The 20,172-nt window shown below is 41.2% G+C and overlaps 1 protein-coding gene across 6 annotated transcripts in view; it reads left to right on the top strand.

Annotated features, from left to right (window-relative positions):
• LOC122625290 (fasciclin-2) overlaps positions 1-20,172 on the top strand; it is a 67,830-nt gene that overhangs the window by 1,185 nt on the left and 46,473 nt on the right. For all 6 annotated transcript variants that reach the window (XM_043805361.1, XM_043805363.1, XM_043805362.1 and 3 more), the window contains exon 2: positions 1,368-1,655. In XM_043805361.1, coding sequence (XP_043661296.1) covers positions 1,586-1,655 — 70 coding nt within the window. In that variant the 5' untranslated portion in view covers positions 1,368-1,585. The remainder of the gene's footprint in view (positions 1-1,367; positions 1,656-20,172) is intronic.

Raw genomic sequence — 20,172 nt, forward strand, 5'->3', positions numbered from 1 at the left:
CTTTCACAGATTCACAAAAACTACCGTCGTCAGAAGTTCCCTTTCGGCCAAGTCTCCCATTATAATTAGCGTTTTCGAAACTTTATGAATATTTAAAACTGCTTCCCGGGTATTTTGTAACAATGTCTCAATTTGCCAAAAGCAAGAATGAAGAGAGATGAAAGGGGAATTTTCCCAAGAATATTTCGCGTGCCGCAGACACACATATGCGAAAAAAAAAAGTCAAGGCCTGCCCTAAATATCGATTATCCAGTAACTGTAATAACCGTAAGCCAAGTGAGGGGGGCGGCGGGAAAGTAGGTGGGATTAGTGGCAAGACGAGCTCGCGAAGAAGCAGCTACAGTTTTACCTCACTTGTATGCAAATTTGTTTGCGCTAGGACTGTTGCAACTTAAAAGCTCACTGTTTTACTACTGTTAGGAACTGCACTGCTTGCAAAATTAAAGCACTGCTTACAAGTCGTTAGTGTAAATGAAACTTTAGTTTTATTGATCACTTATTTTTTCTTAATCATTAGTCATTGCATTGAAGTCACGTTCAATTCTATTACTCAAGCGTCTTTTATTTCTGTTTCATGTGCATTTTGCTTTCGAGATTCTCTGAAGCGAGTGATAACTGTACTTTAGAACTTGTTGCAACCCAAGGACACTTAGCATAGGTGTAACTTCAGTGAGCAAACAGAGAGAGCGGGAGAGAGAGAGAAAGAGACGAAGCTTGAGTCATGAATTATTGGAGAGACGAAAACAAATAAGTTCGTGCCGATAAGAAATATACATTTCGCTCTCGAACCCCGAACCCAAAAGATAACGATCTGCAGAGAACACAAACTTATAGATACAATTTAGCTTAGGCATTCCTCTCCTACCTTATCCAAAGCCCCCTCCCTTCCCCTGTCTGTGTTACCCCTACAATATTTCCCGCAATACGTGTTTCGACTGCTGAGAGCCCCGCAATTTCCGTTACAAAAACTGGCCAACATGTGCGAAGTCGGCGGCGCAGCAGGTTTTATTTTCTTCATCTTCCTTCTTTTTTCTTCGGTGCCGCCGACTTTAGAATGCAAAAGAGACAAGGCACACACGCACACAACATCGCCTCACACCTCACCGTCCCGCTCGCACCGCCAAGAAGCAGTCGTGTGCGATGCGTCTTCCTCTTCTTCTCGCCCATAAATGCCAACATTTGCCATTTGAATCTGAAATGTTAAAGTTATGACAAATATCAAATGCAGATGAACTTCTCAGGCTCGAACTAACTGACTAACTAACCACAAAAGCCAGTTACCATGAATTAACCAAAAAAAAATCTATCTGTATTTATATTGTAGCCTTAGCTAATTCATCTCTCTTTCATTATCAATATTCTTTCAGATTCACACACTAAAACAGCTTGAAAAAACACCAGACGCAAAGTGTTAATCAAAATACAATAATTTGTGCAATCACGAGCAACGAAAAGAAACTGAAATTTTTTAAACATTTTTTTCGTGTGCATCCGTAAACAAACCAAAGAAGTTAAAACGAGAGCAATTTGCGAGCGGAAAACCCAGAAAACTACTACAACTGCATAAAACATACAACTGATAAAAATGGGTGAACTGCCGCTAAATTCAGTCGGCGTCTTTTTGGCGCTGCTCCTCTGCAGCTGCTCTTTAATAGGTGAGTACGGATAAAAACGCTCCCCGAGTCCCCAAAATGCGCTTTTCTATTTGGTATTATAATAAGAAATTGCACCAAAATTGGAAAATATGGCTTTTCGATGGGGGCCAAGAAAGCTAATACCGCCTTTGCTTATACCACAAGTCTTTCATGTACTCCTCTAAGAAACTGAAAAGGAAAAATATAATTAAACACCTTTAATCCTATGGTTGTGTCATATCATCTATGTGATGCCCTAAATTTTCCACTTGGCTGGTAACTATTATTCCGAAAATTGACAAATCATTAGCTTAGATGGCCATATACCAATGTAACCAAAGACAAGCGTATACAACCACAATTAGGGCTGACAGAGGTATTCCGACTAAGGACCGACTTAGCTTAAATCCGCTTATCAGTCGCCAGGGTCATATCAAATTTTTGTTGTTTCCTTATGTGATTCCAGACAGAAAAATTACCTGAGCACTTGCACTTATGTACCTGATGATAGCCATAGCCGACCCTGAAACGAACACTAAGCAAATAGACCCAAAGAAATATAAGAAAACAACATCCCACGAAAACTAAAATCATCTTTTTCCTTATCGCAATCTCCCAGAAAACTAAAGACAATATTTACCTTACCTCAGAGCAGACTATATCGTGGCTGGTCAAATATCGTAAATTTTTCAGTGTACATGAGAGAATTACAATCGCAGATACTCCTAATAATCCGGCACCTGACTTTGAAGCCGTAAAATTTGGACAAACACTGATAAATATTGCGCAAGAGTTGCCTGTTAACAACGACTTGGTTGCTATGAGGTGCTGTTAGATGCTTTGGATTATGGGAACATTTCCTGAAGGGCTTTTACTACAGCAACAAGGAGAAAAGAAACTATTTAAGTGTCTGGATGAGATTTTCTCAGAGATAAACAGCTAATTATTAAGTAAGCCTAAGAAGAAAAGAAGGTGTAAACACTACTTATATAATTATTAATTAGAGGACAAATTATAGACCAGAAGAAAGAGCATAGAAACGCAGATTGATATTAGCCTTAAACCCATTAAACCGGACTAGCAGCGAATCTGAAGACATATCGACTTGAAAGACTCATAACTCAGACACTTTGTAGGGTCGCAAACTTCTTGGCGAACTGTGAAGCCAAGAAGAGTCCAGCGTCGACTTCCCAGCAATTACCGCATCCGGTTTGGACCACAAAAGCTGGAGCAGGCAAAGAATTTCATGCGTGGCCTTTTAAAATGTTCTAATACCGCAGAAAGTCGAATTTAATTAACTCAGTTTCTTCACCCCTTCGGGTCCGTACGTTTTCTACAAATTCCCCCTCGAAAGGAGATCAAATTCTCACAAAGAGAAAACAATTGGTAAAGTCATTGCAGGATGACTCAGTCGGTAGGTGATCATGATTTGGCTAGTTGGTAATAAGTGTTTAAGAACTTTTCCTTGGTAAGAACGCTTTTGTAGAAAGTGAGAAAACATCCAAACCCCCCTCTTCTTTCTTTTGTGGTCACTTGGGCTCTAATTTTTGAGCAGTACACTAAAAACTTTTTATGTTGTTGACTGCGCTTCTTTTTTCTTGTTTGCCGCGCTCTAAACTCCAAATGGGAGCTTGTTCTATATTTTTGTGTGAGAAAAACACGTTGAAGAAAATCCGGAGAAAATGGTCAGAGGAAAGGGGGGGAGCTGAAATCGTGAAAAAGGGTGGACAGTCCTAATTAGCTAAGCCCGAAACTGGCTTAATTGGGTGGCGCTTTCACTTCGGCCATCGCGCCTGGGAAAACTGCCAGTTAGACAGTTCGTCATACCATTAATGGACGATGAGGGCCTTGAGATGAATGGAAAATCCAAGAGAGGACAGGACAGGAGGGGCAACGGAATCTTGAGAGCTGCACTTCATCTTCATCTTTTCACTGGTGTTTCAAAAGATGACCTAAAAAAGGGAGTGGCCGCAAATGTATTGCAATATATTTTAATGTAACTTTAATATCGGTTTGCATTTTATGCGTCATAATCATGTGCTCTTTTCTGAATTTGGCATTTTGAAAATGGTTAATTTTCATTAAAGTTGTTACGATAAACGAGTGGGGCTTAAGAACCACTTAGAAACCAACACGTTATTGCATACCCTGTTCATTTACTGAATAAAATCACTGTGGAGATCCAATGAGGAAGCTGTGAGTTCAGAGAGGGTCTTGAGTTTAAAACACAAGCCCATGAACTCGACTTAATACCTCTTCCTCGAACTGAGGACATTCTCAGAATTCTCTGACTCATATCTCTTTGACTTCTTAGTCAGTCTCTCACGCCCCTTCACCCTCCTCTTACCCACCTTTACAGCGCGGAGAAAGGGATGGGTTGATGACTATAGAAAGAGAGAGAGACTAGGGGGACAGGGAACATCAGGTTGCTGCTCAAGTTGTTGCCTGAATGGGACAGCTTATGGTCAAGCGGGCAACTCTTGAGTTCTTTCTTTTCTTGTCTTTTGTGCCACTTGACAAGACAAAGATGAAGCATGCTGAAGAAAAAGAGGGCTGAACCTGGAGCCATAGATGGGGTAATGGGTATGGGCAGGAAAAAGGAAATTCCAATTATGTTGCAAAGTCTGGCCGTGCGTAGAAAAGAATTGTTGCAGCTTCTTGTTTGCCTCTCGCTCATTCACTCACTAACCGGCTCTTTCCTCTTTTCTTCACGTTTTCCCTTGTTTTAATTTTAATCCAGTAATGCCCGGAAAGCCTTGCATTTCGCTTTAATTAATAAAACAAAACATTTCGGATGGGACAGCAAAACAAAAGGATTCAAGTGGATTGCAGAAATGATAATGAGCTCTGCTGTGTTATATCTCTATATATATCTCCCTATATACATATGTATGTATATAGGTGGCAATCTCTCCACAGATCTTTATGGGTGCTTGATTTTTCAATGCAGCCGAGAACCCAAAAAACTTCACCATAATTAGCAGGCATTGTTGCAGAAAAACCCAGGCCAAACCATTTAAATTAACTGCAAATGAGCTGGAAAAGCCTTTACAAAAATACAGACTACATACATGCATAAAGGAAAGCGGTGGCTTATATATGTATATTTTATAATATATATTCAAATAGATAAAGCAGCAAACTTAGCATAACACTGCCTATTACAAGCATTATAGTCACAGTCGCAGTCACATGAGTGTTAAAAAAATGTTCAAATAAACTGAGAAAAAGAGAAAACATTAAATTAAGAGGGAAAAATGAAAGAATTAAATTAGTGTGAAAATATGGCAAGACATTACTTATTATGGAATGCAGTGAGAGTGGGTAAGAGAGAGTTGGACCAAAAACGAGGGGTTAAGCCCGCATAATCCCAATGAAGCTTAAACAATGAGTCGCAGCAAGACAAGATACATTCCTGTAGTATGGTATAGTATGTATAAAACAAAAACGACAGCCCAGCAAACAAAGAATGCACAGAAAATACAAATGAAGGATTGTTGGTAAGCCACTGGCGACCCTCGCTTTTCCCCCACTTGGGGTTTTTCATCTTCAAGTATGATGAATGAATTTTAAATTAAAATTCAGGCGAATCACAAAAAGTGATTGGGCCACATGTGTCTCAGGTCCACCGCCCGCATCGCGTCCAATCGGGGGTCGCATTAAGTCTTCAGCCAAAAGTTTATTACTTGGAACAGGTGCACGTTTTAGTTAAAAAAAATCTTTCGTTTTCAAAAATGCACACTATGTTTCCAAAGCTTATTTGCCAATGCTACCTGACGTTACTGAATTATTAAAGAATAGCTGAGATAAAGATCCTACAACCCCAGACGTTGGAATACAGGAAACGACGTCCCAAAACGTGATGGGCCTAATAACCAGCCGAAATTGAGTTATAACCGATTGGCAGGCATTCGATTTGGGAGCCATTCCTTGAGGCCCAGGTCTTTTCCTACCTGTTCTTCCATCCTATCGGAACCGAACCATCTGGGAGGTGGTCAGGTAACCCGATGACGCCCCGGCATACACAACTAATTGCTAATTGGATTATGTCTTGCTCGAACGAGAGCCGTTGGTCGGGGGAGGCTTGGTTTGGTTTGGTCATCGGAAAGAAAGGGAGATACACATGGTCACATAGGGAAATAAGGAAAGTGAGGTTAGGTCATTGATATCCGCCTTTGGCCGTAATCCAAACAGTCATCGGTAGCCAGACGAACCCGAGGGTTGTTGCTGGAATGGAATAGAATGTTTTTAATTGACTTGCCCCATTGCAATTGCATAACAATGAGACACACTCGCCTCACTCTCGCCGCCCATGTGTGTTTGCCTTCCTGATTGCGGCGTCAATTGTCAATTTTTGTTACCTTCTCTGCTCGTCCGTTCGTCGGGTTCTTCTAATTGGTAATGCAAAGTGCATGGCCAGGTTCCAACTTCTCCAGTCCGTCCATTTGTCTGTCTGCCCAACTGTCCGTTTGCGTCCTTTCGTCCATTCCCCCGTAAGCCACACCCTTTATTGTCTCGCTTTTCGTCTTTGTTCTGTAGCCCGGTGTTTTAATGAATTCGTTCCTATTTCGTTTACTGTCCGTTAAAGGGAGAGATGTCCGCTCAGGAAATGTATATGGACAAAATGTGCTGGCCAAGAAGTACTTGAGTGAGCTATGCCATATATGTATAAGTTAGAAACACTTTTTGCGATTGGATTTTTAGATTTCTGTGTGAAATTTTGTATCTATAGTTCCCAGTTTGCGAGTGTCCCACTGTACATGATTTTTGGTTGTGGTGGGAGGTTAAATTATCTCCGTTTGGTTTTCGTTTTTGCTACGAAGTCGTGCTCCACTTTGCATACCCTTGATCCTCGCAATCGTCGCTCTTCGCGCCACTCATTAATTTTCCCACACTGCAAATTGAGTGACTTCCACTCCCACGAACACCCACCACAACCACCTCCACCTCCTCCCATGCACCTTGCGCCCTTGGCAGCCGCTCGTCCTCCCAATCCGAGTCCCATCCCATCCCATTCCGTTCCATCCTCAAAAGGCCATCCCATCCGCAGCACTTATCTTGCCTTGCCGCTTTGTTTTCTGTTTTTTTCCCACCATTAAGGCTCAACTATCAGCGGCAGCTCATCAAGATGTGCACAAAACAACGAAAAGCTGCAAAAAGTGCAACCATAAGGCAATTCCCCTTGGTTCCCCCCTTGCCCCATTTCGTACACCGCCACTTTCCGCTGCTTTTGGCAATTTTCAGCATTTAACCAAATAAACCTCTGCCGGCAGCGTTGCATGCTCTCTGCCCTCTGCTTACACTCAACCAAACGGGATGGAGCTTGACAGTTAAAAATAAAGAATATTTCTGTTTAAAGCAATGCAATTTTCCAGTTTTTAAAGGAACTTTATTTGACATTCCTATAACAAACAAGTGAATGTTCCAAAAAAAAAGTGGAGAAATTCTACTTTTTTTCTCTGCGCTCTTCCATTTTTCTCACCCATTTGCCAGTGCTTCACTGACATTCATATGATGTGCTCAGTGGCTGCCCGCGTCATTATCAACGTTTACCCCCACGCCCCTGCACCTCCTCTTCAGTTCTTTTCCAGATCCCCAAAACACCGTCTCCCATGTTCCGCTGTCGGTTTTGCCAGTTCCCCTTCAGTTCCGCTGAAATGGGATGCGATGGAACAGAAATGGGATTGGGTTTTGGATTCTGAAAGGTTCACAGACTCACTTGGGCGTCCAAATTGTTTTTAACAACGATGCGCATATATGTATATTTTTGCCCATTCCAATATTGAAATGCTCTGGCATCACCTGGGTTCTGCAGTTAAGCTTAGAGACTGAAATTCGGAATTTTTAAACATTTATTCAAGAGATAGTTTTTCGTTAGCTGGCTACCTACCAAATAAGCAGCTTATTATATTAATCGAAAGCACTAATGGCCATTTAAAATATAATAACCCGCTTCTCTGGTGAAAACGTGGTCTATATAAAGAATATGGTATCGTGGGCAAAAGTTCTTTAGGAGTTTGTTGATAAACTAGTTCCGCGACTTCAAAATAACTAGTTCGGGAACTTAGTTCTTTGACGGGAACTCTTCCCTTTTAGGGCCACTTTTTTACTCCTATCCTTGTGGAAACCTCTTGACTGAGCCGTGTGCCGGCTTCATTCTCATCATTATCCCATTCCCAAAGTTACGAAAACTTTTTAGCCGACGCCAAGTTGGCTGGGGGCCTGAGAACACCCTTTTTCGACACCCCCCGTACCCCTCTTTTGGCGCTGGGCATAGTTTAGCGTAAATTTTCATAATTTTATGGCAATTTTTCACATGCGCATTCGCAATGCGGCCAACAAAAGGAGCGAAGAAAAGACCAAAATAACAACAATCAACTCGGTCCAACACAGGCACCCCTTTTCGGCGCCCTGCCCTTCATTGTGTTTGCATTTTAGTCATGAACTTTTAAGCATTTGTCATGCATAATTTGAGCAGCAAATGTATTGGAAAGAATTTTAAATTGATTGTTATCGCTGTGTTCTGTTGTGCTGCAGGAGGATGGATAATGCACGCGCACTTGGATTCTCGGACATTAGTCAGTCGTCGGGAGCAAAGAGTTCAGAATTTAGTATCCAGAATGTAGCCAGGATCCAGAGTACAGATTCCAGAACATATAACGCCGGCGGTGGGGGGCGAACAGCTTTGTCAATAATTAGCTTAACCCATTAATAACCCAAGAATGTTGCAGCACGGCAGTGGGAAACTGAGTCAGCAAACCCAGATACAGATACGGCTAACGGGCATTATCTGTGCCGGGGGATCGGGCGATGAATAGGAGGAGAACGGGGATTCGGAGCGGAGGAGTTGGGAAACCAGTGGACAGCCAAGATTAATGATGGCCTTTACCTTTACCCCGAAAGAGATGCAGACGGAGATGGAGATGGAGAGAAAGCGATGCTGGGTGATTTGATGTCTGCTAAAAGTAAAAGTTCATTCACATTGCTTTGTTGCAGGCAAAGTTCTTGGTCTGCTACTTCGTCCTCATCTTTGGGCATATCCTTTGATTTAGGGCTTTATCATTTTTTATCAGAACTGAAAACTTTGTTAGTGATTCACCTTTTTCTGCTTTTCTCTGTCAGTTCCGTTTTTTGCACGTGGTAAATCAAGGATCAGCTTGCTTTGTGCCGAAAATAACAAAGAATGCTTTGTTTTTTTTTTTTTTAAGAGAAACTGTGAAAACTTTATTCCAATCATCTTTAAGATTGCCAAGAGTTGATCTTGTCCATACTATAAATGGTACCTTTTCCAGGGTACCTGTGTGCTCTGCTTCTTTTTTTATTCAAAACGTCGAGGCGCTGGACACACTCACATAACTCAGGCAGTTTTATCTCTGGACTTGCAGAGGCCCAGCCTCTGCCTCGGATTTCCCACTTTCCGGCGAAAGCGCTGCCAATGTCTGTCGTCACTTTCGGACTTTATGTTTTAAGCTCTGCAGCAAATTCTGAGTAAAGCGCATGAAGCACTCTTTCACACAGATATCCGCACACTCCTTGAACCAAAACGACGATGGACTGACTGATGATTAAATTCCGGTGATTCAGTTTTCTTCGGTCTGAGCCCGGTTTCTTTTTCCCGTTCTTGTTTATGGTCTGGGGCTATTAAAACCATCGTCATGTGTGGAGGGGCTTCCTCAAATTGTTTTTGGGCCTGAGAGCGCAGGAATGTAAAGCAAATTGAGTTTGCTTCCGATTGGTTTGATTAATCCCGAAATCGGGAAAAAGGTTTCGGCAAGGAGCTTTCGGTAGTTGCAAGTCCCTTTGCCTATTTATTTCGAATTTTATGCTGTGCAAGTGAAGCTCTTGGCCTAAGCTGTCTGGTGCATAATAACGACTAAATTGTTATGAAATCGTTCCAATTCAAAGGCGCAAATAGAAATTCATAGAAATGTGCCCAAAGTCTTGTCCTGAGCATCCAGTTTCCAAATCAGCTTGGTCTTCGCGTTTCGGTTATTAGTTCTCCTGGTTCCGGATGCAATTGTGCGGCATTGTTGAAGGCTGTCGGTCGTCGCCGTTCAATTGCCAGCATACGTAATTGCCGCTGCACAATGCCAATTCCGTAGATACATATTCGATCGGAGCGAATAAATTTGCCACCGTTAAAAGGTGCCTAGGGGGATGTAGCCTGCCAGGATATGGCCAAGTGCCTTCGTATCTGTAGTTGAATATTCCCCCCTTCTAGTTATGTATTGTATATTGTATTGTGTTGTGTGTCGGTTGACATTTGATTTCTGACGCGTGCCGTTTTAACGACAGCGAAATATTGTGCGGCACCATTGGGTTAAGAAGGGAACGGTCGGGGCCGGGCCGTTCGTTGGTGGGTTAACGGGGAGTGCCACATGCCCGCCGCTGCTACTTGGTTATTTTTGTTTTTACGATTGTTTTAATTCTGTTTTGTTGCAAACAAATAGGCGGAAAATTTTAACGTACTGCAGTCATGCGCCCGGGCCATTTACCACCCCCTCCTTAACCCCCGTGAACCCCCTGAACCCGCTGAACTCGGGTCTTGGAAAATATTAGATGCGTTGCGCGTGTTGCGGCCTCATTAATTTGTTTCTAGATTTATTAATTATTCAGCTTTTTTCGCCATCCGTAGATAGTTTATGGTAGTCACGCGTGCCGAGTGTTTACTGTTGAGTGCCTCTCCCCGGTGGATCATTTCCGGGAATTACAGTCGTCCAGAGGGTCCTTAGAGAAGTCTGCTGCTTTCTCTTCCCTCTGGCTTCATTTCGGCCAACTGTTTTCGAATGGAATTTCAGAATTGCAGAAAGTCGGCCAGGGAAACCAAAAAACTGTGTCGCTGAGGGGAGAATTTCGAGGAAGAAAAGATCAAGAAGCACACATGGGTCAACAGTTTTAATATGTCTATTTAATATTCAATAATTTAATATAATTAATATACTTTGAAACTTCTAATTCCAAACCTTCTCTCGTATTTCGTAACATTGTAATCAGCTTATCTATTTTTATATTACTATATTTGAGACCCTTAACGACTTCTAGTAATCATACAGCATAATTCCATCCCCTCAATTTCCACCCCATTTGATGGTTCCATTGCTAAAAATATTTCCTATGACATCGAATAACTTGTAGTGGGTCCAGAAATACATGTGTGTGCTGACAGAACTATGGGCTTTTACCGATGTAGCCGAGTGTTATAGTGGAGTTTTATTTGTCAACCATTAGTGCAACATTAATTTTTATATTCCTTAGCGATTCGTTTGTATTTGTAACCCTCTGATCTCCGAAAGGCCAGCAACTGTCGCTTCAGAGATCTGGGCGCTGGTAAAGAGGGGCGTGGCCGACTCTGTGTGCCTAATGATGTTGAATCGACTTCCTTTGCCGTTTTTTGTTGCCGTCAATTTGTCAACACAAGACTCTCGACTTGATGGTCACCTATTTTTTGTGAATACTCGTGTATACATTTTTTCGTACTCGTTATTTGGAGCCCCCTTGGCGGAAGTCGTACAACTGAGCACGACATTTTGCACTCAATGAATCATAAATGTTTTTGCTTTTTTTCTTCATCCTACCAGTCTCTTTTGCACTCGACTGTTTTTTAATTCAGCATGTTTTTGTTTGCCGTGTATTAAATTCAATTCGTTCGCTTTTAATGCAGCCAGCGATGCGTGCAATGTTTAAAGTAGTTCCCGCTGAAAAGAACCAACAGGTGTTTGACTTGTTTTCGGTGCCAACTGATGCGTGAAAACAGTGGATAGGCATTCGATATTGGTATGGATATGGCGACAGTTGATAGGGTATAAGGTTGCACAGGAAGTTTCACTCTGATGGGAAGCGAAAGTAAGGGAAACTGGCTGTGAACCAGTGTATATTGTAAAACAAGTGTATGATTCATATTAATATTATTGGGTCGAAACAATGCAAAGACAATAAATTAAAGAACAGATCCCATGAGGATCTTATTATGTATCTTTAGTTATAATACAACTAATTGAACGGAACGTCCCATAAAGCATTTAAGAAATGGAAAACCAAAACACAAGGATCACATCATTAGAGCTGCTTTTAAAAAGTGCCAGCGACAACAAACAGATATTATGGGATTCCATCTGGATTCCGCCCGCTTTTCCCACACTCCCCAACTGCCCCTAACTCTGCGGATCTGCCATGATATATGGACCGCAAGTGGCTTTTGTTCTAGGGATGCCAATTATGCTGCAAGCCGATTTTCTTAGGGGGGCTCTTTCTGGTTTTCCCTTTGCTTTCCATATACAGAAGGAAAATCCGAGTGACGGCTGCTCCCCAGACGGCATTTAAAGCGGCTGCGAATACAAATTTATCTCATGCTTATGCTCTCCACAATTAGTGTTCAAAAATAGCATGGAACAGTGGCAAACTCGGGACAACATCGATCCCAACTCGAAACCGAAACCGAAACCCCTACTACTTTTTGATCGTGTAATGGAAATTCGTGTAAGTTTTTCTGCCTCGGCGACAGTTGGCAGTTTGTTTGGTTTAATTATTCGAGCAGATAGGAAAGCGCATCTAATGAATTTCAAACTGCAGCTGCAGTTTATCAAACGCTTTAATCGCTCCGCAGACAGCCAACTGACAAAACATTCTCCAAAAACTTAATTGCACTCACCGATAAAGAGTGGAAAAGTGAGAGAGGAAAATCCAGTGCAGTGTTCTTGGCTTTTTCCATGTCGTTTTTCATGCTAACTGCCTATAAAAAAAAGAGTGAAACAGTTGATGGAATGCCAACCCCAATCAACGAAATTGAATTAGTTTAGAGCGTATAAAAAAGCACGGGAAACATAACTATCCAATTAGAAAACGAAGAGAAGACCGTATATAATTTAGCTATTTTCTTGTTTATTTCTCTTTAATCTAAGCACTCTGAGAACCCAGGATATCCATAAGAGTTGGCAAATTCGAGTACAATAAGAATAAATCGAGGACACAATGGAGCACTTTGTTGCCCACCTCCCCGATTTCCGCCCCTTTTCAACGCCATCTGAACAAATACAGCTGCGAATAAATGAGTCCAAATGAAATGAGCAATGTTAACTATGCTGTTTACATAATATGTCAATTAAAGGCGCAACATCTTGGGGGTTGGATTATGTGTGGGACGGAAAAGCTTTTACCCAGTCTCCTTAGATTTCATTTATTTATGACCCGCTGCGATTTTGGCATAGTTCTTGGTGGGTTATCGTTTCGCCTCAGCAACATTATCTATAGGGGGTTAGCCAACATATTAATTTGATTTCCTCTTTTTTATTATTATTGTTTTTCAGCCACATAAATCAGAGTGCGGCTTGACAACTTTTTTGAGGGTTGGCTGCCTGCCCGCCTTCCTATGTCTATGTCTAGTTTCTAAATCAAAATTCAAGTTTTGTTTCTCCATTTCGATATTTTCCGGCAAAACCCATCCACCCCCCAAAAAAAACGAAAAAAGAAAACCACCGCTGCACTTTGCCAAATTGCGAATGTGATTTATGCGGCTAAAAGGCATTTCTTGGCAGCCTGTTAACACTTCATTTAAGCTGAAATATCTCTACAGATACTGCAGTACCAAAAAAGGAGCATTCGACATTCTAGCAGCTCAAGTATTTTCAATTAGTTGCTTTTTAGGGGTGGCTGTCACTTTGTCATCATCAGTCTCTGTGTTCTCTAAGGCCCGGATTTCTTTTCTGACTTCTACTTCTCATTCGATTCGAAGCGTCCCATAATTGTTGTTTACAATTCAATTTTCCACAACCCCACGACAAAGTGCGGAAATGAAGTGGATTAGGTAAAGGAGATTACAAATACCATCAAGTGGTTGTTGTCACGTGTCCAAAGATTATTCCGGGGGATTTTCAAATTGGTTTGCCCCAAAGCAATTCCGGCATTAGGTTCTAAGATGGGCTTAAAATAATAAACAATTCAATTAACAGGATGTAGGAAATCTGTAGTTAAGCGGACAATCAAATTGTAGGAATTTTGTATTAGGTTAAACTTAGACCAAAATTGTGGTGTAAAAATTTTTGGAAAATATATATATAAAACATGAGAAAAAAATTGTTATGTCCCAAGGTAGTTAAGACATCAATCATGCAAATCTTTGTTAGCATACCAACCAACCTTATGAGATTTACGAAAACACCTCACTAATTATGTTCTTTCCCACCATTTCCACTTTTCTCTTTCCAGGTAAGTGTCAATGTCAATGGCCATCAAAAAAATCAGAAAAAAAGGCAAGAGAACAAACACACGCACAACACAAAAAACGGCTCGTAAGTCATGATTGATGATTTCACACCTCCAGTTTTGGGTTCTATATATGTTTGGTTTTCCTTTCTTGGGGATCTGGGAATGGGGAAAATATTACCAACAGAATGTATATGTCGCGTTTTTATGGCCTGTTTATGCTCCGTGTGCCGGCAAAAACTCATTAAAGGTGACAATGCAAATGTGGCGACAGCCCAACTGCCACGCCCTGTAATTGCCTATCATACACGAATGGGAATTTATGGAATCTAGGTACCCATAAGTATATTTGGGGAAATCGCTGAGGACAGAGTTCCTGAGAATGCGGCTCATAGAAATATCCCGCTCTTCGAAGGTGCGAACAACTAAAAGTGGCAATTAATTTGACACGTTCGTGTGTGTCTGCCACAATTATGTTCCAGTTGTCGACGATGGCTTGTTTTTGTCAATGGCAAACAGCTGCATTGACATTGAATTGGATTTTCGGGTGTTCTTTTCATTGGAATGGGCACGGGAATTGGGAAACTCCAATTGAGAATAGGCATGTGTGAATGTATCTGGGAGATACATTTTTACTGCCGTTGCTGCAGAGGTCAATTCCGCCAGCTAAATATAGATTCACAGTATCGATTGAATACTGTTGCTTGTACTTAGATAGCATCCTGTGCAACGTTCAAAGAAAACTTATTTAAAATATTCCAAATATGTACAGCTTAAGAGCAATTAATATCGGTATATTACATTTGCTTTGACAACCCCATTTGAGCCCACCTTAGCCCGGGGGAATCGGGAACTTTTCAGGAACAAATCTAGTCCCCCGGCCCAGGTCTCCTAATTGATTTTATTTGATATTCCTTTATCCGTTCTTTAATTGAAAGCTCCGCCCTTGGGAGTTGTTGCTGCTCATTGACACGCAACAAATGCAATTAGGCCCCGGCAATATTTTCTATCTGGGGGCATGAACCCAAAACCTAAACCCCAAAACCCGAAACCCAATCTCAAACTCCTCGTTTGCTTCGCTTTGCATTCTTTATAAATAAATCGGGTCAAACGCAAACACAGATGCCGGGTGGCATAAAACCCCCCTCAATTTTTGTGGCGCCTTGGCAAAACCAAAACAGAACTTTTATAGTTTTGTTTATGCCCCAACAACAGCAGCAAGAAGAGCATTTAAATCAGCTTCAGTCAGATTTAGATATGAATTAAGGCAGCTGGGGCAACGACACTACACGTCATTCACTATGTATGTATATATCTATTTATGTATATATACATATATAGATATATCGCCTCTCCATTCACAATCCGTTGGACTTCAAAGTGCCTGAAGCTCATTCTGGAATTGATTTTATTAAAAATATTTTCCATTTTCGTGTGCGATGGTGTCGCCAAAAATATAAATGTTGCGTATCCATTCGCCACTTGAATTCCATTCTGACCCAAAAGTATCTACGCACTGGGGGATATTTTTGGGGCCTACTCATGGATTTTTGGGTCAAGCCGGTGGGAATTTGCTTCGTTGGCTTTTAACGGCTCAGTTTCGTGTTTGTCTTATTGATTGAAAACATTATGAAAAGGTCAGGCGCCAGTCTTCGTGATTCTCTCCACTTTTTCCTCAGCTTTTTCTTTGTGAAAGGGAGCCACTAATCAACAGGGCGTCTAGCCCACCCTATTGCCTCATTAACTGGCTGGGAAATGCCATCAGATACTGATGTATGCCCAAATTCCAATCATGTGGCTAGACATTCTGTATCTTTTGTGATTGGGTTGATTGGGGTAGATTTCCATTTAGTAACTCAATTTGTAGGTTCAACCGAAGGTAGTTGATGTTGCTTAGAGCCTAGTTATATCTCTTGCAGAAAGTAGGGGCCATGGACTAACAAAATAGGCTTATGTATTTGCATACATGAAAAGAATCGATTTTAATATCTGCAGAGGCTTTCCTCGATTAAGAGGCATGAGGCTTTCATTATTCTGTGCCACAGAGTTATCTAGTGGACCATGCAGTAACTTTATCCCACACTCCACTTATAAAGAAAACAATAAATGGATCGCCAATTCAAGCGAAAAGTGCTCCCGGATAGGAACAAGAAAGTGTTAACTGCGATTTTTGCTTCTGCTGGCCGAACAAAACAAAAAAACAAAAAAAAAGTGGGAAAATATCTAAATGTTTTCGACGCATCCAATGGATTGCCAAACTATGCGAAAAACACAGTGGTGGCTGGCGGTTTTTATTTTTTTGGGGAGCAAGCGGGTGAAACTATACGCTTGAAAAGTTTGCACAGCATGCGAATAAGAGTATCTGTATCTGTGTTTGCGCACATGGGATGTTTGTATAATTGTTGGGCGAAAAAAATGCAAGGTACAAAAAATAGCTGAGGGTGTGGATATGCAAAACCAAAAAAAGTAATATTTGCAAATGTATCTTTGGGGATTTAGAGATTTCGATGCAGGCAGCCCAACTTTAAACGGCCTTTAACGAAAAGGAAAAGAAAACAAGACGTTGCCTAAACCATCAACAACAGATTCAGAATCAATCAAACCACATTAGTCAAATTTGATTTGTAAACAAACCGCAAGAGAATTTCATTAAGCGCAGAAAGGAAACACTGAAAGCCATCAAATATTTTGGTTCATCATGCCATCGCCATCGCCATTTGCCATTTGCCCATTTACCATTAGGCAAACAAAACGATAGAGAACCAACCAATCGCTGTCCAAACAAAACAACTCGAAAACATGACCAAAAAAAGTTATTAAAACTGTCGATGGATGGACGGATGAGGAGGATATATCGATGGAAGATTGCGATTGAGATGCCCAATGAAACGAAGGAGTATTATTGTTTTCGTTTCGTTTCGTTCTTTGCACTTTTGCAGAGTTGTTTCCATGGCTGAAAAGTTTCCGTCTACAATTGACACATCAACTTGCATTGTTTAGACGATGAAATTTATTTGCACAAAAGCGAAACTCTATCGTTTCGCCTTCACTTTTATTCTTTGTTTATGATGCGATTGAATTGGTTTTTGGGATTTGGGGATTTTCAAGCGTCTCGAAGAGATTCTTATAAACAAAATTGTGGCACAATTGCCGTCCATAATGGCCCGAGTCAAAAGTTATTGAATTTTTGTTTGCACTTCTTAATTGAATTTGAGGCTCGGAATTGAGTTTTGACGTGCTTTATTGTATCCTGGGAAACTTGGGTAAATGGGTGCTTGAAGTTTCTTTCGCTTGGAACTGTGACCATTTCATAACGAAATCCAAAACGAACACTCATCAGTTTTAAAATTGCATTTAAAACCTAAGACATTTAGCTGATCTTGAGTTTCTTATGCTTCGTTATCTTGGAAGCTGTTCCCTGTCGCAGTTCACAGGAAATCGCCTAAAGCTGCGAGTTGGGCAACATTTGCCACATCGATCAAGTGTCGGGTCACATTTCCCCGCTATGTGTTCCCCTTCCGAAACAAACATTGTACAACTTTCTCACAACAACTGGCACAGATGGACGGCACGGCACCCATGACTTGGATATGAGATTCATAATGACTATACTGCCCCCTATTTCTGTTTTCATTTCTGTTTGCGTTTTGTTTATATGCATATTAAATGGTATAAAAGAAGCAAACGTCAGCAGCAACATCAGCATTATAATTGTTCTTGCAGCTTTCGGATTTGGATGCCTTTTTGCTGATGAAGCTCGTTGGAGTAAATGGAAGAACTGTAGAATGTAGAATGTGAGATGAGCTGAGCTGATGCTCTTGTGATGGTCCAACCAACCAACCAACCGACCGACCGACCGTCTGAATTGTGTGTGAAATCAATTTGTCGAAATACGAGCTGTAAGAGTGCCGAGTGCGGACAGATATATACTCGTAGATGATATATATGTGCCCGACACACATAACTCATTTGGGATTTCTCCGCATCATCGTCTGTCTGATTTTGGGAGCATGGGAAAAAATTCAAATCCGATGAAAATGCGTTCGTCTTCAATAACTCAATTTTCAGTCGCCAGTTCTCGTACGGAAATCCTTTAGTTACTATCTGATTTTAGGCGAATCGGTTATCTTAACCCACTATGTATATTTCTCGAATTGTTTGGAATATTCAACAGTTCTAAGTAAACTTTTATTTAAAAGGTGCTTTTATTTAGTATTCGTAATGTTACAAACAGTTTTTGTTTATATTGCTAAATAACAATTACCTTCATCGCTTTCAATGGGTTAAGCCCTCAATTGCAATGCCCTGAATCCTTCAACAACAGGAGGCTATGTGTTAATTAAAAGATCATCAGGTACGTCTCAAATCGAATCGATTCGGTTTGATTTGATTCGATTCGAGTATCTCAGATTGATTGTTCTGGGGGAATCGAATTGTTTTTCCTGTACCAGACCTCATGCATTTTGAATCTGTGCATCTGCCGGATAGCATTTGCCAGCTAATTGCCTTTTAATTGCCAGGAGAGGGCAGTATCTCAGCATTTCAGAATCTTGTCGTTTTAGTTGTGCTTTAGTGACTAAAATCTGATTGCCATCGATTTTGTCATTAGCTTCGGGGGAGTTTGGAAATCATAGCAGTCGCAGTCAGGACAACATTTAAAGCGATCAAAGGTCAAGCCATAGCAAAATGTCAATTTTATGCAGATGGCATTCAGCGGCGATCCCCCCTTAAAACTCGAAGGGTAAATGTCACAATTGGGTCATAAATTGATGCAGTTTCTCGTTTTGGATTTTGGCACGAGGTCAATTTGTGATAATAATTCTGCCGCTGTCGAGTAGAAAAATAATAAAAGAAAAAAGCGGTTACAAACTCTCGAAGAAAATGGGCACACACAGTCATTGTTGCATGTTGCTGCTACTGCTGCCGCTGCTGCTGCTGCTGCTGCCGGCGAGCTACATCACCGCTGGCAACCTGCAACATCCAACATCGATTGCTCACTGTCGAGTCACGCAACTCGGTGTCAGCAAAAATGCCACACACGCGACTACACTGCAAGCAAAACTGAGTGCCTGGCCCGGGCTTTCCGTGTTAATGGTTCATTTAGGTCTCGAATTAAGCTCAACAGATATTAATAGCACGTTTGGGCATTACATATCGTAACTACAAATGATGGTAATATCGGTCGAATACTTAAGCTCGCCGCATAGATAATAAATAATAAACTACTAATTTAGTATTTCAAGATGTTATGCACTGAAGTTTTAAATTTGCATTTCGCCCTTTTAAAACACTGTTCCATGCACAACTGTACTTGGCAGCCCTCGCGGGAAAGGGCCTCGAAATCAAAATCAAACGCAGCGAAAGCGCAGCAAAAAACAGCAACAATGTGTCTGGGTCGTGAAGGCATTTAAGGGGCGTGGCAGCATCGGCAACAGTGTTGCCAACCGCACATTGGAATCTGCTGACTTCTTCTGCCTTCCTGTTATGTTTCACTATTTTTCTTTTATTTTGTTGCCCCATTTCGAGCTCATTTTCTTAATTTCCTTGCCAGCCAGAAAATGTTTATTGCCCTTTGCGGGTTTTTGTTGCTCTGGCCAGTTTCTCTGACCGCGTTGGCAACCCTGGCAGCGGGCACAACTTTTATGGCCGCACTGAGAGTGGAAATGACGCGAACCAGGGGCCATTTAAAAAGCTGTCATAAATAGTTTAATCACTGACTTTGTAAACGTTCCTTTATAAGCACCCAGAATGTGTCGCATTTAGCTGCGAGTCATTTTTGCAACACAGTTAGGTGTGGCAACTCTGGCAGTTGCGGCTTCCGGTTTCCGCTGACAGTTTTGCCAACTGTCAGAGCATTATTAAAATAATACGATTTCATTCGAGTTGCATGAAAACTTTGCCCTGGAACCTAATGTGAATGATGTGTGTGTATGTGTTGTGTGGACTAAAATGACCAACAATGCTGGGGCGCGTTTGTCACAAAAGTTGCAAACTCGAAATCCGACCGAAATCCCTTTTCGGGTAATTCAAAACTCAATTATATCTGCCCATTCTGCAGCCATACAGACTGGGCTTCCCACTGCATAATTAATTTACAAATGTTTCGTTTTGCGATACAGCGTGCACAGTGCTTCAGACTGGTAATCTGATCTCATGTCCATTTTCAACTTTGTAATCGGCTAAAATTTGGCATTTGCATTTTGCTGATATCAATAAAGATGTTTCAAAATCAGTTTTGATAACTTTTATAACAACGAGTCTTGTATGTATTTTGTCTCAGTGTAAAACATTATTTTTCGGGAGAATTGTATTCATAAAACCAAATTATATTTTGTTACTC

This window comes from Drosophila teissieri, chromosome X, assembly GCF_016746235.2.
Source record: "Drosophila teissieri strain GT53w chromosome X, Prin_Dtei_1.1, whole genome shotgun sequence".
NCBI lineage: Eukaryota > Metazoa > Arthropoda > Insecta > Diptera > Drosophilidae > Drosophila > Drosophila teissieri.